Source organism: Taudactylus pleione, unplaced genomic scaffold (assembly GCF_031769625.1).
Source record: "Taudactylus pleione unplaced genomic scaffold, aTauple2 ptg001470l, whole genome shotgun sequence".
Lineage (NCBI taxonomy): Eukaryota > Metazoa > Chordata > Amphibia > Anura > Myobatrachidae > Taudactylus > Taudactylus pleione.
Genome location: NW_028285868.1, coordinates 370,857 through 398,097, shown reverse-complemented (window position 1 = coordinate 398,097; position 27,241 = coordinate 370,857). Strand labels below are relative to the sequence as shown.

The window sequence follows — 27,241 nt, the reverse complement described above, 5'->3', positions numbered from 1 at the left end:
GACAGTTATTGTTATGTGACATCATTGGGGACCAGTGAGACACTTTATAAGCTGAGACGTCTATTGTTATCCCAGCCGCACAAATCACTGCTGACCCTGCGCTGCAATCTCCCCGCCATGGATGATATATATAAGGCCGCAGTAAGTGACGTTTATTTATCATATGTCTTATTACACATTGAAATGATAAATCATTAGAGTTAGTGTAAATCTGTGCTTGATAACTGTACTAGACAATATTATATTATTCTGTTGTATTGTAGCTCACAGGTGTGAAGCATTTGTTATTATTTTAATGCAAAAAACATCAACACCGCCTGACACAATGTATCATAATCACTTGCAGACTAATCGTTGAGATGTGATGATTTATCATTCCTTACACTAGCTGTTATTGAACTAAAAGTATCAGCATGCTGGGACGTGTAGTTCTTGAGCAGTTTTAGTACCGCAGAGTGCCTTTTTTTATTACTAAGGAAAGAGTCACTGAATGCAATTTTTTTTTGTACCTCTTGTGGCTCAAAACTAAAAGTCACAAATACTGGGAAACATTTGGATAACGATAACGTAATTAGAACATAACATAATATAAATACATATTGGAATCTTGTAAGTCATTTCTGATCATAGAAGGCTTGATTTAGAGTAGGGAGCAGTGTAGGGAGCGCTAGTTACCTCTTATTGGGATCTATGTACTAAGCAGTGATAAGTGACAGAGTGAAAAGTGATAAGTCTGTGATAAGGTGCCAACCAATCAGCTTCCAACTGTCATCTCACAGGCTGTGTTTGAAAAATGACAGTTGGGAGCTGATTGGCTGGCACCTTATCACTTTCTTATCACTTTTCACTCTGTCACTTATCACTGCTTAGTACATAGATCCCATAACCTACTAATTGTGGCCCTTTGTGCTCGTGTAGAAACTTGGAATAAAACCATACTTACCTACTTTTGAAAAAGCATTTCAGGGAGTTTGTGAAAGCAGTACCTATGAGCGCGGCGGTAAAGTGGGCGTGTACTGCTACATCTGAGAGGCGTGTCATACATGTTATAGGTGTGTACTGCTACATCTGAGAGGCGTGTCATACATGTTATAGGTGTGTACTGCTACATCTGAGAGGTGTGTCATACATGTTATAGGTGTGTACTGCTACATCTGAGAGGCGTGTCATACATGTTATAGGTGTGTACTGCTACATCTGAGAGGCGTGTCATACATGTTATAGGTGTGTACTGCTACATCTGAGAGGCGTGTCATACATGCTATAGGTGTGTACTGCTACATCTGAGAGGCGTGTCATACATGTTATAGGTGTGTACTGCTACATCTGAGAGGCGTGTCATACATGTTATAGGTGTGTACTGCTACATCTGAGAGGCGTGTCATACATGTTATAGGTGTGTACTGCTACATCTGAGAGGCGTGTCATACATGTTATAGGTGTGTACTGCTACATCTGAGAGGCGTGTCATACATGTTATAGGTGTGTACTGCTACATCTGAGAGGCGTGTCATACATGTTATAGGTGTGTACTGCTACATCTGAGAGGCGTGTCATACATGTTATAGGTGTGTACTGCTACATCTGAGAGGCGTGTCATACATGTTATAGGTGTGTACTGCTACATCTGAGAGGCGTGTCATACATGCTATAGGTGTGTACTGCTACATCTGAGAGGCGTGTCATACATGCTATAGGTGTGTACTGCTACATCTGAGAGGCGTGTCATACATGTTATAGGTGTGTACGGCTACATCTGAGGGGCGTGTCATACATGTTATAGGTGTGTACTGCTACATCTGAGGGGCGTGTCATACATGTTATAGGTGTGTACTGCTACATCTGAGAGGCGTGTCATACATGTTATAGGTGTGTACTGCTACATCTGAGAGGCGTGTCATACATGCTATAGGTGTGTACTGCTACATCTGAGAGGCGTGTCATACATGTTATAGGTGTGTACTGCTACATCTGAGGGGCGTGTCATACATGCTATAGGTGTGTACTGCTACATCTGAGAGGCGTGTCATACATGTTATAGGTGTGTACTGCTACATCTGAGAGGCGTGTCATACATGTTATAGGTGTGTATTGCTACATCTGAGGGGCGTGTCATACATGTTATAGGTGTGTACTGCTACATCTGAGGGGCGTGTCATACATGCTATAGGTGTGTATTGCTACATCTGAGGGGCGTGTCATACATGTTATAGGTGTGTACTGCTACATCTGAGGGGCGTGTCATACATGCTATAGGTGTGTACTGCTACATCTGAGAGGTGTGTCATACACGTGATGGGCGTGTACTACTATATCTGAGGGGCGTGTCCTAACACTGACTTATATCCAAATGTTAAAGGTGCAATCAGGGAGATTGCTGGACTCTTCAGGGAGTCAGGGATATTGCTGCTATTTCAGGGAGTGAGTTGGCAAGTATGAATAAAACACTGTATATATTATAAACCACCCTCCCAGCCGCCATCTAACACGTCTGCACCATATATACCAATTTAGAAAAGTGCTATCATGTTTATTACTGGAACTGTCCATATACACCTGGCTGACATGTACAGATATCCAGGATTCCCCATTTACCAGGGTGTAGACATTACACAGTTTGTGTCGCTTTTAATGACACAACTGTAATCCTATATATTAGAAGTAACTGTAGTGTCTTTTTGACATAGATCAGACATCATTTTAATTCTTAAGGTGCGTACACACATGGCGATTTTGTACACGATTTGCCAGTTTTCAACGAATTGTGATGACAAATCGTGTAAAATATGCCCAAATCGTGAGTTTCTACTCACGATCATGATGCCTATGCACGTCCCCGCAGGCCGTACATCGCATCTTCAGATCTGCCGTGCTATAGGGCAGATTTGCCAATCTGGGACACAGGGCCTGATTCAGAGCCGGACGCTCTGACCAGAGCGCTCGCTCTGAATCAGGGCCCTCCTCGCGCTCGCGAGCGGGTCTGAATGACCCCCACAATGCACTTTGCAAGATAGATCTTAAGTCAGATTGGACATTTTTTACCCGGTTCTACTGTACGTGAGAGCAGACGTCATCGCTATCATCGGCTCCTACACCGACCCCATGCTTGGGTGCAGGAGACCCGTCTGAAGTTGGCGCCCAGAATGTATAGTGTATAACTCTGGCTACACGCCCACGACACAGCCACATGGCAGTACCCTTGCGTGTGTTTGCATTGTTGATGCCCAGTTGCCACTCTGATGTGCCCATTTAGTGTCTGTAGAGAAACAGCTGAGATCTGTGCGTTACTGCGCCCGGCGGGGGTCGTGTGCCGTAACCAGGAAATCACGAGATGCAGCCACATACGAAGTTGAATGCAGCTCGCTCAGGCCCTATGTATACAGTAATATACCAGACAGACCCGACTCGTTGTTCTCCCCTGTAACAGGTCCTCAGACCCTCCATGCAGCATAGTGTACTAAGGGCCTGATTTGTGGCCGTGTCTGTACCTTTTGCCGCGTCTGCGTCGTTATGCCAATGCTGCAACCATTGATATCCCTACTGAGACACCCACAGGCAGTGGCACTAATACATCTCAGTGCCTCTTAAATGCACCATCGGTCACAATATCACAGCTTGCACTAATCCTGAGGCAGGTGCGATATCTTTGTCTGAACATGGCGTCCCATGTCAGCCGCTATCAGCGTCACGCCCGCATCTGGCTGGTTACCCTCCCCTGTTATCTCCCAGGAATGCCCATTGAAATCCACAGCCCTGGCATCCAGATGTGCTCACACAGAGAGTTGGACTGGCCCACTGTCACACTGGGGAAACACACTGAGGATGAAAGATAGGTTGTTGGGGGACAGACTATGTAAGTGCTATTCACAACCTCTGTAAACTGGAAGTGCTGTCAATCAAACACCTCTATTAAACATAGTTACTAACAATGACTGGACATAAAACAGGTTATAAATAAACTTTCTGGGCCAAACACTCATAAAAGCTCCTCTGCCATGTGGAATTCCCTAGTCAATAAAATGGCCGCCCCCCTCCATCCTTCCCCCTGTGTGAAAGGGGCCAGTGGTTTTTACCATATTAATGGGGAGATGTATCAAGCATCGGGGAGAGATACGGTGGTGCAAAGTAACCAATCAGCTTGTAACTGTTACATATCTAGCGCAGCCTATGAAATGACAGAGAGAAGCTGATTGGTTACTTTAGGCAGCTGCTCCACTCTCTAAGGCTTTGTACATCTCTGATGTCATCAGCTAGACAGGTGCAGTAGACAAAGGTTACATTTTAGCACTTGGCCACTGAGCCATCCTGTCCTCTGCATTTACAATATACGTCCTGTACAGAAATGTGAAACCATTTTGTAAAAGAAAACTCCCCCCAGAATCCGGTACACATTTGGCTGATGCTACTATTAGGCGGTCACATAGGGCACCATTGTGTTTGTGTATCCCGGCGCCTGCATATGACGGCGCAGCATTGATCGCTAACCAGTCGATTATCGGCCACTATGGTCGCGCGGAATGGCAGCAGGAACTGAGATGCCGGAGCCATTTTTAATGCATATGGGATCGCAGTCGCAGGCTGACATGCCCCGAAAACGATTGCGAGACACCTGTGCTTGAGTCGCAGTCCCCCTGTTGCCACCCACAAATAGGAGCTTATTCAGAGGCGGCCGTACGGTCTACGACCGCACGGCCGCCTCGATGTTTTGCCAGTGCGCATGCGCACGAGGGAGACGGCTCCCTCGTGCGCATGCATGAGACCCGCTACGACCGACAGCGCTGGTCGAAGCGGGTCTCTTTCCAAAGGGGGCGAGCTGTCGATGTTGATTGACAGCTCGCCCCGTTTGGAAGGCGGGCCGGGGGGGGTGGCAGCCCAAACGGAGGCGTTCCTATGGGAACGCCTGCCGTTTGGGGGAGGCCTCACTGACATCACTAGTGATGTCAGTGGAGAGCTTCCGGCTCAGACAGAGCCAGAAGCTCTCCGGGGCTTACGACAAGTGAGACCCTACCCTAGGGTCTCGTCGTAAGCCCCGATGGTCGTGATGGTCTCCGACCATCGCGACCATCGCCCGAGTGGTAGTTAGAGCTGTGGGTGTTAACCCACAGCCTAACGACCGCAACAGAGGCGGGCGGTCAGGATGCAAGTGGCCGCCCAGTTTCTGAGCGACCGCTTCCATCCTCCGACCACCTCTGAATGAGGCCCATAGTCCCTGCCTGTCAATCACTTTGCAAATATATCCTGACCGCGAGCGACAACGATAATTAAAATTACGACTCAGATGCATGCACAGATTACCGACAATCAGTCAACTGCATAAACATCAGTATCGCGTCCATCTCTGAATCGGAACCTTTCTGTTACATTGATCGGAGAGCAGCTAAACGTTTGCTTCTCTGCCTAAGTGCAACATTGTGCCTCGTGCCTCAGTGATGTCACTAGCTCCTAGTGACATGATAGGCTGATTAGTTAATTTCTTTGTATTATACAGTCATAAATGTCTGACTCTACTGCGTATAGGTGACAGCTCCACTAGACAGAGCTCTTCTATTAGGTTTTATAACAAACCACAAAATGAATTGTGGACTTAATATATCCCAGCAGACTCCCTAGTGTGAGGAGATGGGTGAGCTGCGAGCAATCCTCTCACTATATATAGTCACGTTAGCACAGACAATGGAGTTTGTGGATTATGGGGCACCTGTTTGTTGTAGCTAATATCCAGGGTACGCTGTGATCTAGGCTTAGAATAAGCCTCACACTACGAAATATTTTCTTTGAGCTTTGAGGTCACAATGGAGATATTTTAATCACAACTGTTAAACCTTCTGTGGATTACGTGGGTGTCCCATGTTGGATGTTTTGCAAGATAAAGAGATCTATTATATGGCAATAAATTCCAAACTGTGATAGGAATCAGGGCAGCGAGAACGGTAACATCCGCCGTTCTCCAAACAATTCAAAGTAAAAAAATATAATCTGTCGCAAACATCCCACAGTTACTGTACAAATGTATAGACTCCGAGGGTGTACTTCGATTAATGTACCCACACACCATTATGTCTGTATCCCCAGCACCCCTATGTCTGTATCCCCAGCACCCTTATGTCTGTGTCCCCAGCACCATTATGTCTGTATCCCCAGCACCCCTATGTCTGTATCCCCAGCACCCTTATGTCTGTGTCCCCAGCACCCTTATGTCTGTATCCCCAGCACCCGCATGTCTGTATCCTCAGCACCCTCATGACTGTATCCCCAGCACCCTCATGTCTGTGTCCCCAGCACCCTCATGTCTGTATCCCCAGCACCCTCATGTCTGTATCCCCAGCACCCTCGTGTCTGTATCCCCAGCACCCTCGTGTCTGTATCCCCAGCACCCACATGTCTGTATCCCCAGCACCCTCATGTCTGTATCCGCACCATCCTCATGTCTGTATCCCCAGCACCCTCATGTCTGTATCCCCGGCACCCTCATGTCTGTATCCCCGGCACCCTCATGTCTGTATCCCCAGCACCATTATGTCTGCATCCCCAGCACCCTCATGTCTGTATCCCCAGCACCCTCATGTCTGTATCCCCAGCACCCTTATGTCTGTGTCCCCAGCACCCTCATGTCTGTGTCCCCAGCACCCTCATGTCTGTGTCCCCAGCACCCTCATGTCTGTGTCCCCAGCACCCTCATGTCTGTATCCCCAGCACCCTCATGTCTGTATCCCCAGCACCCACATGTCTGTGTCCCCAGCACCCTCATGTCTGTGTCCCCAGCACCCTCATGTCTGTATCCCCAGCACCCTCGTGTCTGTATCCCCAGTACCCTCATGTCTGTGTCCCCAGCACCCTCATGTCTGTATCCCCACAACCCTCATGTCTGTATCCCCAGCACCCTCATGTCTGTATCCCCAGCACCCACATGTCTGTGTCCCCAGCACCCTCATGTCTGTATCCCCAGCACCGCACACTCATGTTTATATAACCAATATATCACTAATACCTCAGGTAATGGAAGCAGAGGGTTACTGTATATTTGCTGCTGGCAGACATTAGGGGCTGGGGGTGAGATGAGGATAAATGTCAGAGCTCCTGGGAACGTTGTGTCACCGTCTCTCCTGTATCTCTGGATCAGAAATAGAACACATGTGTTAGGGATACGGTTCTGTATAACTAGGCTCACCATGCTATCTCTTTATACAGGGGCGTAGTAAGAGAGGAGGGGATCCGTCCGGGGGGACCCCCTCCCTCCTCTATCTCCGGCGGCCGCCGCGCACTGACAGCCTCAGTAGCCAGACAGCACCTACATGAGCAGCATTATATCAGCCGATAATACTGATCGCCACATAATAACACTTTCCTTCTGATCGTTATACCACCACACTGGGGGACTGATTTATTATGGATCGCTATTGCTATACATGGCAGTGCGTGCGTGCGAAGGCTCCACCGGGATCCTTCTGCGATCACACAGACCACGCAGAACCATCGCAGAGTGATTGACAAGCAGTGAGCATTTGGGGGTGGTGACGGACGGGGGGGTTGGTCGGAGAATCGCAGGCGTTTCTGCCCGTTTGAACATCGTTTCCTGGGCGTGCAATAAATTAGCCAGTGTGATGGCATACGCAGCCTGAGGCCTCACTACGTGTAACGAGGTTAGCGATTTCTAAGTATGGTCAGGGCTGCTGTAATTCTGTGTGAGAGGCCGATGGTACTCGATGTTACCGATGTTTATGGAGGTATGCAAGGTATTACAGACAGGGGCACCGAGAGGGGGGTGGGGAACAGGTACTAATTACCAGGGCCTGGGCTGCTGTCGAGTCCCAGCGTCACCCCACCCCCTCCCTCTTACATCACAGCAGCCCAGCACACGCTGCTGTATGCTGGGCTGCAGTATGAGACTACTCGTGCAGCCGCTGCAGTCCCCTATGCCTGTGAGGGGGAGCGAACACGCTGATTGTGCCCCCCCTGCGCTGGTTTGCTCCGGGCTGAGGGTCTCACCGCGTCCCCCCCCCCATTTTTTTTTCTAAATCCTAAGTGGGCGTGGCCTCTCTACACCCCTGATTACGGATATGAGATAGTGGTAGTGGGAGGCAGTGGGCGTCTCTATGCTGGCAGTGCGATAGTAATCATTAGTTTATTTTTGCAGCAGACCTGCGTGCGATTACGGAGTTGCGATCACAATAGCGATCCTTAATGAATCAGGCCCTGGGTATTTTAATTCAGACCTTATAATTACTATCTCTTGTTTCTGTGTTTATGTTTGTTCACCAATCATCTGATGTGAATTAGTTGTCATTTACTTTGTGTTACTATAAACTCCCTATGGTTGATATGCGCACTATACCTTACCGACTTATCACAACTAAAACGTATCTAAGAATAAACACACGGATTTAAAATTAAAGGTCAAATTTATTTGACATCAGATTATTAATAATTAATTAATAATCATATTAAATTTGGGTTATCTAAGTAGATAATTAGATGTTGCCAATTGAAATTGATTGTGAGCTTACAGTTAGTACGGTGGCGGAAAACAAAGAACGGGCACACCCACAGACACACGCCGACCAAACACATCACTCGCTGGTGTTCAACTCTCCCCAAAAAGCACGCCCGGACGGGCTGTGTCATTCCCGGAAGGGTCGGGTTTGGCCTATCATTGAACCAGGAGAGCGCACCCATCTAATTGGTATAACTAGAAGCACATTACCGTTCTTTCAACCACAAACAGGGAGGGAGGGGGCGGGATTTCCAGAAACAAAGAGGAGGAGTCTTTGGCTAACAGACCTAATATACCAGCAAGGCCACACCCCCAAGGATCCCTATAGGCTAAGACTAATGACTGACACCTAACCACAAAAGTCTTTACAGGTATACTGCTCCCACACCCATGGGGTTTACACTGGCTCAGTCACATTGCACCTGCCTTAAGCTGGCCACACACTAGACCAACTTACATCCAACCAGCCAACTTGTTGATTGGTTGGAATGAAAATCTGGTAAGGTATGGGAGTAAATGACGATCAGCAATTTGCTCCTAAATGCCAGAAAACAGATAAAAATGGTCATCAGACAAGTTTGTTAAATGTTTGATCTAAACCAGTGGTTCTCAAACTCGGTCCTCAGGACCCCACACAGGTCATGGTTTGCAGGTCACCCAGCAGGTGCACAGGTGTAATCATTACTCATTGACACATTTTAAAAGGTCCACAGATGGAGCTAATTATTTCACTTGATTCAGTGTGGAGACATGGAAAACATGCACCGTTTGGGGTCCTGAGGACCGAGTTTGAGAACCTGTGGTCTAAACAATTTGTTCAAACAACAGTTTTTGTTCATTTTCCAGCGTTTGGGAGCAAATTGCTGATTGTCATTTGCTTTCATTCCTTACCAGATTTTCATTCCAACCAATCAACAAGTTGGCTGGTTGGATGTAAGGCCCTCATTCAGAGCCGTACGCTCTGAGCAGAGCGCACGCTCTGAATGAGGGCCGCCCTCCATAATTATGGAGCGTCCTCCTGGACGCTCGTATAGCTGTGGGTCACCACCCACAGCCTATACGAGCGTGCAGTTTGATGGCCGCGATGGTCTTGACCATCGCGACCATCGCCACTGCGAGCCGGAGCCTGCGGTTGAGTTTTTCAACCGCAAGGCCCGGAGTGATTTTGGCTCTATCAGAGCCAAAATCACTCCCACTGACATCACTAGTGATGTCAGTGGGCCGGCTTCTGACGGTAGGCGTTCCCTTGGGAACGCCCCCGTCAGGGAGGCACGCCCCCGGAACGCCCACCAAAGGGGGCGTGCTGTCAATCAACATCGACAGCACGCCCCCTTTGATCAGACACAACGAGCGAAGGAAAGTCCTTCGTTCGTCGCGTCTGGCGCATGCGCACAACGGAGCTCCCGCCGTCGTGCGCATGCCCAGTGCACAACATCGACCCACTTGCGAGCGGACAGCCGCTCGCGAGTGGGTCTGAATCAGGCCCTAAATCTGAGCTCTTTTTACAATAGTATTTCCCAGCTGAGATTCTCAGCGACTGTGTGTTGCAATTTGGTAAAACAATATAATTATCTGTATACTTATCAATTCTCAGTGAAATAGGCTTTATAATGACTGGTAGTTATGTTGCTTTGATTATATATTATATTGAACTATTATAAAAATCAGGTTCTTTTTCACTAGGATTCACACAAGAGCTTATTCCCAGCGCACAGATCTATACAATCTTGTTTAATAATTACTTCTAACAGTGGTAGGTCGGGGGATATTAGTAGTTATAAGTGTTTTATATGTCACAACTTAATAATACTTGTTTTTACTTAGACTATTATTCATATTAAAGGCCTGATTCAGACCCGCTCGCGAGCGCATAGCGCTCGCAAGCGGGTCGATGGCCGGGCAGTGCGCACGCGAGCCCCATAGCGAGTAAATTTTCACTCGCTGCGGGACTCACTACAAGACGGGGCGGCTGTCGATTGTGATTGACAGCTCACCCCGTTTTGTAGGCGTGCAGGGGGGGTGGCTGGACAAACGAAGGCGTTCCTGGAAGAACGCCTGCTGTTTGTGGGCGGCCCTACTGACATCACCAGTGATGTCAGTAGTGAATTTCATGCTCTATTAGAGCAGGAAGTTCATTGGGGCTTGCGGTGGACGAGACCCTACCACAAGTGTCTCGTCGCAAGCCCAAAGGTCGCGATGGTCTTGACCATCGTGACCATCGCCAGGCCGCCCACTAAAGCTGTGGGTCACCCACAGCTTAGCGAGCGGCCTGGAGGCCAGAGAAAAAAAGCGGCCCGCCCTGATTCAGGGCCTAAATCATTTAATTTTTGCCTTGTAACAATAATTAGTAATTTTGCATGCAGTCTCACTGCGATAGTATGCTAATCCACTGCGATCGCTATGCTGTCACAGCACAACATAAGGACGCCCACTTTACCTTACACACATCCATAATACTTAGCAAGTCTGCAAAACCATCGGTAACATCGAGTAACATTGCAGCCTCACGCACACTTGCACAAGCTCTGGGCCTGATTCAGAGCCGCTCGTAAGCGGCCGCTCGTTCGCTCTGAGCGATGTTCGCACAACTGCACATGCGTATGGATCATAATACGCATGCGCAAACCAGTCATTGCGGTCGGAAATCGTGCGCTCGCAAAACAGCGAGGGGCTGCTAATTTGATTGACAGAATGTACCGTTTGTGGGTGGTAACAGGGGAAGGTGCTTGAAAACTGGGTAGTGGAGATCCGAACGCAGGCGTGCCTAACGGTGAAAAGGGCGTTTAATGGGAGTGCATAATTAGTAAGGGAGTGTCATCGACCACGTCACTTGGTTGTCTTTTAGCCTGAACTGCTCGCAGTGATAGCGGTAAGAAAATGCTACCACAAGCACTGCGAGCAGTTCAGACGCCTTTCGATGTACCCAATTAATCTAATAAAAACCGGAGATGACGTGTGTTGCGAACGGCAAAGGGGCGTCTTTACAAAATAGCGAGCGCATTTTTTGTTCACTTGCTCAGACATAGAGGCCTCAACAAACCGCAAAGAGCGAGCGCTCAATTTAAATAGCCGACCCCTTTTTTGGAACGACCGTCCGCAAATAGGGTCAAACTCTGAATCAGGCCCTCTGACCTTACTCAGGAATTGCTAACATACACGCACGCTATGAGTCCTCAGGCTGCGTATGGCATCACAGTGGATAATTTATGCACGCCCCTGTACCACCGTTCATGCGCCCTGGCACGGCTGTGTTTCGCCGACCACCCCCCTGTCACCTCTCACAAACGGCACTTCCTGTCAATCACTCTGCGATGAGTCTGCGTAGTCACTGCGATCACAGTTCTGATTGCAGTGGCTGGTTCGCGCACGTGCACTGCGATGCATGAGCAGAACGCAACAATTGGCCGATTGCGTGCGTAATCGAAGTTGCGATCACTACTGAATCAGGCCCACAGTTCCCAAATGATGTAAGTATTCTTCTGTGTAGTCTAATGTAGGGCATATCAGTGATACCTCCTGTGTTAGACGGGGTAACGCTACTACATATTGCAGTCCTCATTTTTCTCAATGATTATTGTGGTCTGGCCCAATTTACCAAGGGAAAGGGGAACAGAGGGCCTGATTCAGAGCTGCTCGTAAGCGGCCGCTCGTTCGCTCCAAGCGATTTTCACACATCTGCGCATGCGTATTGGTTGTAATACGCATGTGCGAACCAGTCAGTGCAGTCGGAATTCGTGTTCTCGCAAAATAGCGAATGCCTGCTAATTTGAGTGACAGGATGAGGCGTTTGTGGGTGGTAACAGGGGAAGGTTTTAAGGGTGTGCATAATTAACAAAGCAGCATCATCGACCACGTCACTTGGTTGTCTTTTAGCCTGAACTGCTCGCATGATTGCGGTAGGAAAATGCTACCACAAGAATAGCGAGCAGTTCATACGCCGTTCGATGTACTCGATTAATCTAATAAATAGCGGAGATGACGTATGATGCGAGCGGCCAGGGGGCGTTTTTTCAAAATAGCGAGCCCATGTTTTGTTAGCTCGTTCAGACATAGAGGCGTCAACAGACCGCAAAGAGCGAGCGCTTAATTTAAATATCCAGCCCCTTTTTCAGAACGGCCGTCCGCAAATAGCGTCCAGCTCTGAATCAGGCCCAGTGACCCAATGTGTGACCTCTGGGAAGCTCCCAACAGTCATAAAATCTGTTTTATCTTTTACAGGTTGAACAACTTACAGAAGAACAGAAGAATGGTAACTCCTATTGGACTAACTGACAACTTTTACAGCCCTGTAATATTTATTCCTCTTAAGCTGTGTACACACTATACAAAGTATCATACGATATATCGTAGACAGGGCCGTGACTATCTATGGACGACCGGTGCCGCAGCACACACACAACGGCACCCTGCAGCCAGGATTGCTGCTGCAGCACCCGCGGAGCGTTCTGTGAATGCTCCAGATGGGCACCCTGCACATTATATGCAGCTGATCGGGCGTCCTTCGGATGCCCAATCAGTGCTGCACTTACCGGAGGAGCTGCCGCTCACGCCCCCTCTACGTGATCTAGTGATGTCATGCGCGCAACCTCATGATGTCACGCGCTCAGGGGTCGGGACGGCACAGGGCGCAATTGTGTCCTGTAATGGCTCTGATCGTACACACTGTATATTGTGTGCGCCCAATTCATCATTCACAGCGGTCGTTCATCGCTTCGTGCCATCTTCTTTTCTGCACGGCAGATGAGATGATGCAATGAATGACGCAGTGCTGTTGCATGCAGCATGTAACTATACATTACGCCGTCGTATACCGGATTGTGTAGTGTGTACGGCGTGCACTATGTATTGTTACATCACATTGTTGCATCGCCGAGTTGCGCTGTCGTACACTGTGTAGCTTAAGAGTCAAACTGACCAAAACAATAGTCCTTATATATTGCACCATACTTCCCATACAGCTCAGCAATACGTCACTAGGGCACCTCATTACTTTCTGTGTGGATGTGGCCAGTGATGTGTGGGTGTGGCCAATGCCATGTGGGCGTGTACAACCCTTTACACCATCAATACCAATGTCTCCCTAAATACTTAATTTAATTTTAATACTTACAATTTATGAACGACTGTGTGGCCAGCTGTCATGATGATGGGCCTATTTTTATGTGGAGGCCTGGATCTGTCCCATCAGCCCCATTGTTAATCTGGCCCTGCTGTCAGTGGGACCATGTCCCTTACATATCACTGTGTTTAATTGCTATTAATAGTAATCAGTTCAAGATCAATAACCCCATAGAAAATACCTTTATTCATCTCCAAAACTGTGTTGTAATATTATCTCACTGTGTTGAGGATCTGATGGGATATAATGATATATTTCTTGCAAGTTTGCACTACTTCCCCTCGCCATGTCTTACAGTACGTCTTCCCCTCGCCATGTCTTACAGTACGTCTTCCCCTCGCCATGTCATACAGTACGTCTTTCCCTCGCCATGTCTTACAGTACGTTTTCCCCTCGCCATGTCTTACAGTACGTCTTCCCCTCACCATGTCATATAGCACGTCTTCCCCTGGCCATGTCTTACAGTACGTCTTCCCCTCGCCATGTCTTACAGTACGTTTTCCCCTCGCCATGTCTTACAGTACGTCTTCCACTCGCCATGTCTTACAGTACGTCTTCCCCTCGCCATGTCTTACAGCACGTCTTCCCCTCGCCATGTCTTACAGTACGTCTTCCCCTGGCCATGTCTTACAGTACGTCTTCCCCTCGCCATGTCTTACAGTACATCTTCCCCTCTCCATGTCTTACAGTACGTCTTCCCCTCGCCATGGCATACAGTACATCTTCCCCTCTCCATGTCTTACAGTATATCTTCCCCTCGCCATGTCTTACAGTACGTCTTCCCCTCGCCATGTCATACAGTACGTCTTCCCCTCTCCATGTCTTACAGTACGTCTTCCCCTCTCCATGTCTTGCAGTACGGCTTCCCCTCGCCATGTCTTACAGTACGGCTTCTCCTCACCATGTCTTACAGTACGTCTTCCCCTCGTCATGTCATACAGTACGTCTTCCCCTCACCATGTCATACAGTACGTCTTCCCCTCGCCATGTCATACAGTGCGTCTTCCCCTCGCCATGTCATACAGTGCGTCTTCCCCTCGCCATGTCATACAGTACGTCTTCCCCTCGCCATGTCATACAGTACTTCTTCCCCTCGCCATGTCTTACAGTACGTCTTCCCTTCGCCATGACTTACAGTATGTCTTCCCCTCGCCATGTCATACAGTACGTCTTCCCCTCGTCATGTCATACAGTACTTCTTCCCCTCGCCATGTCATACAGTACGTCTTCCCCTCGTCATGTCATACAGTACTTCTTCCCCTCGCCATGTCTTACAGTACGTCTTCCCCTTGCCATGTCTTACAGTATGGCTTCTCTTCGCCATGTCTTACAGTACGTCTTCCCCTCGCCATGTCTTACAGTACGTCTTCCCCTCTCCATGTCTTGCAGTACGGCTTCCCCTCGCCATGTCTTACAGTACGGCTTCTCCTCACCATGTCTTACAGTACGTCTTCCCCTCGCCATGTCATACAGTACGTCTTCCCCTCACCATGTCATACAGTACGTCTTCCCCTCGCCATGTCATACAGTACTTCTTCCCCTCGCCATGTCTTACAGTACGTCTTCCCCTCGCCATGTCTTACAGTACGTCTTCCCCTCGCCATGTCATACAGTACGTCTTCCCCTCGCCATGTCTTACAGTACATCTTCCCCTCTCCATGTCTTACAGTATGTCTTCCCCTCGCCATGGCATACAGTACATCTTCCCCTCTCCATGTCTTACAGTATGTCTTCCCCTCGCCATGTCTTACAGTACGTCTTCCCCTCGCCATGTCATACAGTACGTCTTCCCCTCTCCATGTCTTACAGTACGTCTTCCCCTCGCCATGTCATACAGTACGGCTTCTCCTCACCATGTCTTACAGTACGTCTTCCCCTCGCCATGTCTTGCAGTACGTCTTCCCCTCGCCATGTCTTACAGTACGGCTTCTCCTCACCATGTCTTACAGTACGTCTTCCCCTCGCCATGTCTTGCAGTACGTCTTCCCCTCGCCATGTCTTACAGTACGGCTTCTCCTCGCCATGTCTTACAGTACGTCTTCCCCTCGCCGTGTCTTACAGTATGTCTTCCCCTCGCCGTGTCTTACAGTATGTCTTCCCCTCGTCATGTCTTACAGTACGTCTTCCCCTCGCCATGTCTTACAGTACGTCTTCCTCTCGCCATGGCATACAGTACGTCTTCCCATCACCATGTCTTACAGTACGTCTTCCCCTCGCCATGTCATACAGTACTTCTTCCCCTCGCCATGTCTTACAGTACGTCTTCCCTTGCCATGTCTTACAGTACAGCTTCTCTTCGCCATGTCTTACAGTACATCTTCCCCTCGCCATGTCTTACAGTACATCTTCCCCTCTCCATGCCTTGCAGTACGTCTTCCCCTCGCCATGTCTTACAGTACATCTTCCCCTCCCCATGTCTTACAGTACGTCTTCCCCTAGTCATGTCTTACAGTATGTCTTCACCTCACCATATCTTACAGTACGTCAGCATACAGTACGTGCTTGGGCCTATGCTAGTAGACACTATTTACTGTATATTCCCATGTTATGCTCTTTTCTTGTTACCAGAATTCAGGGCAGCATTTGACATCTTCGTACAAGACGCGGAGGACGGCTGCATCAGTACAAAGGAGCTGGGGAAAGTCATGAGAATGTTGGGGCAGAATCCCACCCCCGAGGAACTGCAGGAGATGATAGACGAGGTGGATGAAGATGGTGAGTGTTCCATATGATCTCTCCCAGTATTACAGAGCTTAGGCTAGAGAGGACTCTGCTACCAGGCAGGAGAGTGTGCAGTGACCTATACCTCTGCGGATGGTCAAGGTGACCACTGAATCATATCTCCCAACTGGTAGGGGCTCCTAATAAGGTAAAGGCAGTGGCATGTGCACGGGAATGCGATGAGAACACGCTACAAAGGAGCATGGATACATCATGCTGGGGCATGCCACACCCCCCCCCCCCTCCAAACCCCTAGGGTATTGATAAGATCTTCTGAATTGGTTGTCCCACCCCTGACCCCTTCTCCTCCCTCTGGGGCAACATTGAAGTTAAAGAGGGTGTATCATACTTTCTAAAGAGTGGACCAGTGGAGAAGTTGCCCATAGCAACCAATCAGCTTTGAGGTAGCATCTATCAAGTACATTCTATAAAATGGTAGGTAGAGGCTGATGGTTGCTATGGGAACTACTCCACTGTCCAACCTTTAGAAGGCTTGATACACCCTTCCCCCCAGAATACCGTGATGATGATGTGGCTTCGACTCTTCTCTCACCAGAAGATTGTGTTTACTACACATTTCATGTCAATGATAACATCCAACCCTCCCAAGGGCATATTAATGCCTAAGGGGGCCCGTGTGCTGTTGCCCCCACCCCAGCTGAGCAGCAAGCCCCCCCACATGCCCTCATCAAGGGCAAATTGGTCTCCCCTCATCCACTACGCTAACATCCCAGTGGTATTCGGGAATATGGCGCATGCGCACAAGATAGCAGAAGGTCTGGGCACAGTCTGGGGGCTGGAACTATGGAAGATTGGGGATCCCAGACACGGGACTCTTATTGCCCCAAGGTGCAGACTACATTTACACATATTTCTTGAGAAATCGATATAGTAGCATGATTATTTCCCGACAGGTAGTGGCACGGTAGACTTCGATGAGTTCTTGGTGATGATGGTTCGATGCATGAAGGATGACAGCAAAGGAAGATCTGAGGAGGAGTTATCTGACATATTCCGTATGTTTGACAAGTAAGTGACGATGATCTGACCGTGGCTCAGCCATGCCGGTCAATGACGTATATAAAAATGCAACAAAGGAGAGATAAACGCATCATCCTAAATCTCTACATAATCTGCACCTAGTAACATAAAACTGTGCCTCGGACGCAATTCTGAAGTTAGTGGACGCAGTTGAGCGTTTTTTTTGTTTAGTGCGAGTGCATCTAAATCACACTCCACCTGCGTCCAGAGACCGGGCGCAGAGAGTCGCAGTTATTGAGACACACGGCTCAGAAATGTCTTGAAAATTTTTTGGGCAGCGACTGGGAGGTGACAGGGAAAGTAGCTATGCGGACGCACGGGGATGATCTGTCTGATTGGCGTGTTGTCGGAGTGTCGATGAAGTGGTTGCAAACTCGGATGCGTAATCGCTTGCAATGGAGGCCATACTCTAATGAGGAATCTGCACCTAGCATAGGGCTTGTTCAACTTTCAGTAGTACCAGGCGGTATTACAGCGCCTAAAGTCGCTCTCAGTCCTTGCACAACCAGAGCTTGTATACCAGGGACGGGCTTGTAGCGGTATTTGCATAAAGTCACAGAAGCAATACCGGGTGCTGTAGCGCCTGACTCAAAATGGCGACACTGACATTCTCCAGTTACTACGCAGATCAATGGCACCATCCAAAGTGGAGCCAGGTACTCGCTTTTTGAAATATTTTACAAAAAGCGGTCTTCAAGCAGGTGTACAAATTATGGTTAATAATTTGATTTTAAAGGGCGCTCTCACTATCCTTTATGGTATTATCTGTGTATTAAGGTTACTGACCAAGGATTGGTTTGATAATAATAATAATAGGATTTATTGTAACAATGATATAACATTAATCAACAATTAATAACCATTATAATGATTTTCAGTTGCTGATACATGTTGTATACAGTAATTGTTCTACTAAACCCGATTAATTCCAAAATAATCTTTGGCCAGAAACCTTAATACACAAATACTGCCATAAGGGTTAATGATAGGTCCCTGGTAACTAGAGATGTGCGCGGACCCACGTGTTTTGGTTTTAGTTTTGGCAAAACCATTCTCAAGGGTTTTGGTTTTGCATTTCTTTAAAAATTGATAAGAACAGATAAATCATGTAACATTAATTCCAGTAATTTCCAGTCAATTTTGACCACCTCACAGCACCTGGAAGGAATCGGTTCAAATCCCGACAGCGCCTGGCCGACAGAGGAAGAAATCCCGATCGTCCCTAGGTAAGTATTCGCTAACCTAATCTACCCCCTAACCCTAACCCTCCTTTAGGGTGCCTAACCCTAACCTTCCCCCCCCTGTGCCTAACCCTAATCTCCCCTCTAAGTGCCTAAACCTAACCCCCCCTTACCCGCTACCTAAACCTAAGTCCCCCGGGGGGTGCCTAACCCTAACCCTCCCTCCCCCTAGTCCAATCCTAACTTCCCAGGGGAGTGCCTAACCCTAAGTCCCCCCCGAGAGCCCTAAACCTAACCCTCCCCCCCGTGGCTGTCCGCTGCGGCGTCTGGCATCCGCTCGATCAGAATACAGGGTGCCGGTCTCCCAACGTCGGTCAAATGACAGGCATCTCGATTTAGACGCCTGTCATTCGTCCCTATTCGGGATAACAATGTCTGGAAGCTGGCGGTCGGCATTCCGTCCGCCGGCTTCCTAACCGTATACCACCTGAAATCCCCAGGGAGGGACTTACAGTACATGTGTGATGACCCGTAAGGTGGTGTAAGAAATGTGTTAGGTCTTCTCGTACTTTACTGAGTATGAATGGGTTCCACTGCACTGCTTTAGTTCTCTTTGAGTTAAGAAGGATTACTCCAAACACAAGGAATTATACCTGATATTTTCAATTGATCTTCCTTTATTCAAATAAACTATTGCTCAGTTTTGTTTAGGCAAGAAAAGACACATAAATAGCTTTTCCTCATTACATAAGTTCCAACAATAAACATTTCTAGTTATAGTGCAAAACCACAACATAAATAACAATTTACTTTGCAGGGACTCCTGGGCTTAGGCTATTAGGGTAGAACAGATTCATAATTTACAGTACTTAACTCATATACCAACACTATATATATGTATATATATATATATATATATATATATATATATATATAAAAAAAATTTTTTAAATATACTTATACAAACACCTAAATGCACATACTGCAATGCTAAAATATACAAACAAATATACAAACACCTAAATGCACATACTGCAATGCTAAAATATACAAACAGTAACTCCACTAAAATATAAGTACTTTAGTACATCACTATATTGTTCTCCTTAAAGGAGCTTAGACCTTTTGGCAAATAATTATTTTGTTGGTGCATTTATGATTGCCTTATTGCTTCTCAGACCCGGGTCTATAATAACTGGGTCACTACCGCCCTATTATTGTCTGAAGGTGAGTGATACTGATGGTAGTGAGGGAACTGTCACTAATAGTTGCAGCTAGGCAGCATAGTGTAACTAACACACCCCAACATCCAGGGGTTCCGGACTATAGATAGACAGTAAAAAGGTCGACAATGTCTAGATAGACACCAGATGTTAAACAGTCAATAGGTCAACTGGGACAAAAGGTTGACAGGTACAAATGGTCGACAGAGTCAAAAAGTCGACACAAAAATAGTCGACACATGATTTTGAAAAAAAAAAAATGTTAGGGTTAGGTTTAGAGTTAGGCACTTATCCCGACAGTTAGGGTTAGGCACCAAGAGGGAGGGTTAAGGTGGGTATCCGCTACTAGATATACAAACGAGAGCACGATTACGACTTTGCAATTGTGCTCTCGTTTGTATATCTAGTGATGTGCCTACACTGTACGTTCACTCGTTCAGTCTACGCAGATCAAGACACGGACCTTTCTGCAACACACGGCACGGGAAGGGAAACATACAGTCACAGGCTGATGACGCTGGACACTCACATGTTGTTAGTGTTTAGCGTCATCAGGCTGTGACAGTTTCTTTCCCTTCCTGTGTATTGCAGAGAGGTCCGGCGGCAGCAAGAGCGGCAGCAAGAGAACAGTAGGTGCTCTCTATTGCTCCCCGTACATGCTGAACCTGACGCGATCGTCAGGTTGACCAGCATGTACGGGCGATGATAGATGGCAAAAACGACCAGCGGGCACGCGCATTGCTGGTCGTTTTTGTCATTTACATGTCCGATTTGCGGTCGATTTGTGGGCGATTGCACGGTAACAACGTCGTTATCGTGCCATCGCCTGCCAATATTGCCTACTGTATACCCCCCTTTAGGCACTTACCGGAGGGTTAGAGTTAGGTACTAGAAGGGAAGGTTCGGGTCAGGCACCTATCCCGGCAGTTAGGGTTAGGCACCAGGAGGGAGGGTAAGTATTAGGCACCAAGGAGAAGGTTAGGGTGAAGATTAGGGATAGAAAACAAAAAATCATATGTCGACCATTTTTTTATGTCAGCCTTTTTATGTCAACCTTTGGACCCTGTCGACTATTTGTCCAAGTCGACCTATTGACTGTCTGGTGTCTATCTAAACACTGTCGACCTTTTTACTGTCTATCTGTTAATCCACACCCACATCAAGGGATTCACTTTAGTTTCTGTAATACTGTCTGGGGAATTAGGTCTTTCCACTATGCCGGTGTCATTAGATTGAGGGTCTATATAGCTTGAGCAATGAAGACTGACAGAGCCGCATCTATATTTCACAACAAGAGCTATCCCCTAACATCCTGCCCTGGGGTAGTCAGCTCCTCACTAGAGGTATGATCTCAGTCACAGGAACTGAGGCTCCCATGTATGTATGAAGGGGAAGCAGTCGGCAAGGGGTTAAATGACAGGCGTCGATATCCCGACGCCTGTCATTTTACCTACGCTGGAAGCCCGACACCCAGCTTACCGATCGAAGGTAAGCCGGGCGCTGGGCGCGGACAGCCGCAGGGGGGGAGGGTTAGGTTTAGGGTTCCCTGGGGGGACTTAGGGTTAGGCACCCCCCCGGGAGGTTAGGTTTAGGCTAGGGGAAGGGTGGTTAGGGTTAGGCACCCCTTGGGGGAGGTTAGGGTTAGGCACCCACCCAGGGGACTTGGGTTTAGGCGGCAGGGAATGGGAGTTTAGGTTTAGGCACTTAGAGGGGGGATTAGGGTTAGGCACTTGGGAGGGAGGTTAGGGTTAGGCACCCCTAAGGGAGGGTTAGGGGGTAAAATTAGGTTAGTACATACTTACCTTAGACGATCGGGATTTTCACCCCTGCCGGGCTGCCGCTGTCGGGATTTGCGGCCGGCAGTAAATCATACTGAATCCGTATGGAGTGTACCTAGGAGAGGTTAGAACGTCAGTCTGCAGCTGATAACTGAGGTAGGCTGAGCACTTACAGGCTTTTGATGGATTCCCTAGAACAGCTGGAAGATACTGGGGAAGGATCACCATGTCCTTTCATGCTCACTGACTGACAGACTGATCTGTCTAATACCCCTTTCAGACTTTTGCCTAAAACCCGGGTTTTTGCGCGTGAACGCACATCAACCCGGATCTGGTGTAAGTCTGAAAGGCGCAACCCGGGTTGACAGTCCCGGGTCCGCGACCCTGCTAACTAGTAGGGTTTTTCCCGGGACTTGCAACTTGGGTAGACGGCCCGGCTTGAAAGTGTGAAAGATGCAACCCCTGTCTTTTAGCTTTAGGTCACGCCTTAAACATACTGACTGGCCGGGGACAGTGCCACTTGGAGATGAGATCATCGACAAGAGCCCACTGAATGCCGGAAGACCCGGATCACTGCCAGTCCCGGGACCGATGTGAAGGGTGATGACCCGGGAAAAACCCGGGTCGTCCCCCTTGGTGTGAAAGAGGGGTATCCCGGCTTCAACCCGTGCTCTGTGTCCCGGGTCCGAGCCGGGTTGAAACCGGGATTTTATGTCCAACAGCGGTATAAGTCATAGGCTCTCCTCAGTGTGCTGCATATACTGCTCTGTGCAAGTGTAACTAGTCCCTACATATGCTCTATATGATGAACAACGGGGCTGCAGCACTATCACCAGCTCCCTGGGTACCTGTCACATCAGCGTCAGACAGGTCTGCCCTCTTCCCCGCCTCTGGGGTGTGTCTCTGGCATCTTATAGGCTGCCTCAGGGTTCTCCGCCTTCTGTCATCCTGCCCCAACACTTAGGACCGCCCCCTTACTCAGCGGCTGCGCTGCTCCTGCTACCTCCCAGTCACTGTGGCTCCACCTCACACCGTCCCGGCTTCCATCTTCCTCTCAGACTGTGACCTCAGAGTCTTTTCAGCCATTACTAGGGATGACATCGGAAGCCAATGGTTAGCAACCATCATTGTTTCTGACTTGATGGAAGTACTTTTTCCATCGAATACCCGGAATTCGATGGTTGCCAGCCATTGGATGCGGCTTCCGATGCCCATCTGATGGCTGGCTGTGGGGGCAAAGCACACAGTGGGAGAATAGATGCCATACCCATGCACACGGCATCTATTCTCTGTATAGGAGGAGCCTGCTGGGCACGCCCCTACAGGGGTGCAGCAAGGCTCCGCCCCCATTCAGAGGACCTGCCCATGCCACACCCCCTGCTGCATTTGCGATCCCAGCACTGCGACAGAGGCAGCCAGCTCAGTAAGTCTCAGCTTACTCCTGCTTTCCGGCTTGCGAGCCCAGGACACTGCGTCGGTCGACGCTGTCCCTGGGCTTGCCACTCCTGGAAAACGAGACGGACACATTCCCCACGTTTCAGGGAACGCTGGCCGGCCCCGTCCCTGCACTGCCTTTCAATCAGGCAGAGGCATAGAAGTATCTGCTTGCGACTACGCAGGACCCTTTCTGCACAATCGCACAATGGGTCCTGCGCACACGCAGATTCCCGATAATCACGTTTGAATTGCTGAATCTGGCCCACTGTTAGGATTTGTTGTTCAAGTATGAATTTTGTTGTTCAAGGTTTGCATTAAAGATTCGCATCCGCAGTTCAGATTATATTAGGTGCTTTCAAAAAGATTCAGTTTTTTTAAATCGTATGTAAATAACAATTTCAAATAATTAATAAGTCCTGTATTCTTACATGCCAGGAGACTGATAAGAGCCCATCCTGGTGAAGATCTGGAAGCAGTGTGATAACTAAACGCGTCACTGGAGGCTCTCTCCGGAAAAATTTCCCAATTAGTAGCCTATAGGCTAATGTAGAGTAACGCCATCTGGAGACCGCATAATCAAGTCGGGGCCAAACCTATGGGGACTGCGGCTGGTGTCGAAAATGAAGGGACTACAGCAGATATCGGATATTCCCATCCATGGTACATTTGTGGATATCTCCTGAAAACGTGTGTTTTCAGGTTATAGCTCACAAATATTATTTAATAAATAGACCTCTTAGTGAGGCCGAAGCGCATGGTCGTGGATCTTCCTATAGTCGCACCAAAGCATGATCAGGGCATGAACCCCATCCAGGGGCAGAACTATGGAAGACAATAGAGGCACCTGCTACTGGGCTCCAGCTCTGTAGGGGCACCTCCTCCATTGTCCGCAACATATTCACCCCAGTTAGGGCTGTATCTATGTACCCGGAGTGTACCGCCATGGCCGCCTAATGCATGGCACCCTTTCCCGGCACCTGAGAAGCCACCATACACTAGCGGAGAGCTCCATGTCAGACCATCAACTGCTACCTTCGTCTATCTATAGCCTGTCTGCATGCGAATTGCTACATTACAGTGTCAGAGGCTGTGACGGGGGGGGGTTGGGGGCACTAAATTATAACTTGCCTCCGGGCTTCTGGGATGAATTTACGCCATTGAGCCCATCGCAGCTATTTCATGAGCTGCAGAATCTTTCAAATTCAATTTTTAATAAATCAAATATGACATGATTCTATAAGCTTGTGATGGAAAATTTCCTAAACTTTGGAGACTTTATTAGACTAAGTACTAGTTGTAATATGGAATCCAATCAGAACCCAATTTGGAGAGGTTTCATTTTGTTAGATAGTCAGGTTCTTGAAATCCATGTAATATACAGTTTAATAAATTCAAAAATGTATGTAAGCAACAACTGTACCCCAATGGAGGGATAACTTGCTTATATCCTAATCTTAACTCCTGTATAGGCAAAGTTAGGCTGCTGCATGGCTTCGGAGACTGACTTAGGAGGTGTAACCAAGAATGTAACCTGGAATAAAGTTTGGATGAATATCTTGCAGTATATCCATAAATTATTAATCCTTAAAGACATATTTACAGTAGATCAGAGATGTGCGGGTCCGATTTCCAGAGAACCAACAACAACCGAATTTAGGAGTTTAGAGTCTAACTGAGGGCCTAATTCAGAGCCGGACGCTATTTGCGTACGGTCGTTCAGGAAAAGGGGGTGGCTATTCAAATGAACCGTTCGCTCTTTGCGGTCTGTTGACGCCTCCATGTCTGAACGAGCGAACTAAACTTGCGGTCGTTTTTTGGATAACTACGCCCCCTGGCCGCTCGCATGCTACGTCATGTCCGCTATTTATTAGATTAATCGAGTACATCGACCAGCGTATGAACTGCTCGCTATTCTTGTGGTTGGTTTTTCCTACCACAATCTTGCGAGCAGTTCTGACTATAAAATAACCCAGTGACGTGGTCAATGACGCTGCTGTATTAATTATGCACACCCATAAAACGCCCGTTTTGACCTTTAAGCACGCCTGCGTTCTGATCTCCACTCCCCGTTTTCAAGCACCTTCCCCTCTTACCACCCACATACGCCTCCTCCTGTCACTCAAAATAGCAGGCATTCACTATTTAGCGAACAAACAATTTTCGGCTGCACTGACTGGTTCGCGCATGCGTATTAAAATCCGTATGCATGCGCAGTTGGGCAAACATTGCTCGGAACGAATGAGCGGCCGCTTACGAGCGGCTCTGAATCAGGCCCTAAGTCCTAGTTCGGAATCACTTTGGAGTTGCAAGTCCAACCGAGTCCTGGCTTGGTTTCGCTGTCAGCTCGGAACTCTGTTTTAAAAACTAAACTCGGGATTGGATTGCATGTAAACAGGTCCGTTACATGATTTCAGCTGTTTTTTATAAAAAATACAGTACCAAAACCAAAACACGCAGATGAATCCAGATACAAAACCAAAACACGGAGGTCCGTGCACATCTGTCATTTAGATGGAGTAACACCCCACTGTGACCCACAGCTGGACTTACATCTAACTCTAAAACAAGCCCAAAGTCTGTGGGGGGAACAAGGAAAGTCCAGGCACTGGAGCAAGGCATGACAGGAAGCTCTCTGACTACACCTTACAGAGTCCATGTTTGATAATTGATACAGGGACTGAGCACATTATAATCTGATTCCTTGAACTCAGGAAGAAACGTGGATAGTGAGGAAAACTGACATTAACCAGATTTCTATATCCTGCAGAAATGCTGATGGATATATAGACCTTGAAGAGCTGAAGACCATGCTGGAAGCTACTGGGGAGACCATTACCGAGGATGACATTGAAGAGCTGATGAGAGACGGAGACAAAAATAACGATGGTAGAATAGATTATGATGGTAGGCGTTCTACGTTCTACAATATGATGTTGTTATGTGCGTTTCATTTGATAGTTCTCACAGTGTACGTAACAGCCAGGTTGTCCATATATGATAAGACATGGTGTCAAGTGACTAATAAATATATAAATGTTGCCATACGTTGTAAGATGTACGTATATATTGCGCTTCACACATAACGGAGGAAGTAATTTCTTTAGCTCCTCTAAGTTGCATGAGAAATGTCATGTATTATCGTCTCATCATGTGTCATACATACCATAAGTTATGTCACAAACTGGGTAACTCTAATATGATCCAGATAATTCCAGAAAATGCACAATAACTAGGGATGTAAAGTAGAAGTGACAAATATGTACCTGTAAGCTATATTAGACATTATTTGCAAATGATAATTGATAATGATGACTTCAATATTGTCCTTACTGTTTACATATACTTTTGGACATTTTTATTCCAGAACTGTAGGATATAGTAGTCGGGCTTGATAGTAACTACCTTTATGGGCACTGGTTTATCTGCATGTCACTATGTACTCAATGGACAGAACACGCTAAATTGCGTAAAATGCACAATTTGCTTGTAGCATAAATTAACGTGTTTTATGTTAAATTCTCTTTTAGCGATAATGTTATTTTAATGTATTTGCAGAATTTCTGGAGTTCATGAAAGGAGTGGAATAAACAGAAGAGCCTAAAAGTCTCCACTAACAACCCCCCCCCAGACCCCAGACTGCTTCCCTGTCTTTTGAATTATAGTTGAGAGTTCTTTAGCTCTTCTTGTTCATGAAAAATATTCAGAAGCCTATTTGTGTGGCTCAATTGGCTGGCAAGACCCTTACACCTAGTATCCACTGACCTCTGTAACTGACCGTCCCTTAAAATATGAAAAAAATTAAATAATTTTCCAAGAAACAGTAACACCCACACCACATCCAAAGTTGGATTTTCTCTTTATCCTGAGCAGAAATTTCAACACAAACTGATGAATCCTAATTATTGGGGTCTGTATCTCGGGGTCTTTGGAACCACTGCTGTCCATTATTCAAAGTGATTGGCGGTTTATTACTAGAGAATGACTTTATTTTGAAACAAGCCTTACATGCGCCAATGCCAAATTAATTTATTACCTTTTTATTCAATAGATCAGAATATTTACTATTTCAATAATGTACGTTTATTCTCGGAGCGTTGTCAGGAGATTCATTACTGACAGTGACGATTATCTCACACCTTGGATACATGCTGTCCACTATTCACAAATTTCCCAATTTTTTTCATATCAGGAATCATTGCGCCAATTTATAACCTTGTTTGCAAACTGCTAATAAACTGGTTTCCAAGACA

The 27,241-nt window shown here is 47.4% G+C and overlaps 1 protein-coding gene across 1 annotated transcript; it reads left to right on the top strand.

Moving 5' to 3' along the window:
* On the top strand, window positions 1–27,241 carry LOC148442537 (troponin C, slow skeletal and cardiac muscles). Its single transcript, XM_088463840.1, has 6 exons — window positions 1–141; window positions 12,710–12,740; window positions 16,179–16,325; window positions 17,246–17,360; window positions 25,759–25,895; window positions 26,547–27,241. Exons 1-6 carry the CDS (start codon window positions 118–120, stop codon window positions 26,576–26,578), a joined length of 486 nt encoding a protein of 161 aa, XP_088319966.1. The 5' UTR covers window positions 1–117; the 3' UTR covers window positions 26,579–27,241.

Coding starts and splice junctions, on each gene's coding strand:
- LOC148442537 (XM_088463840.1), top strand. CDS start 118: ATGGATGATATATATAAGGCCGCA. Junction 16,326..17,245: donor AGACGAGGTGGATGAAGATG/GTGAGTGTTCCA, acceptor ATTTCCCGACAG/GTAGTGGCACGGTAGACTTC. Junction 17,361..25,758: donor ATATTCCGTATGTTTGACAA/GTAAGTGACGAT, acceptor TATATCCTGCAG/AAATGCTGATGGATATATAG.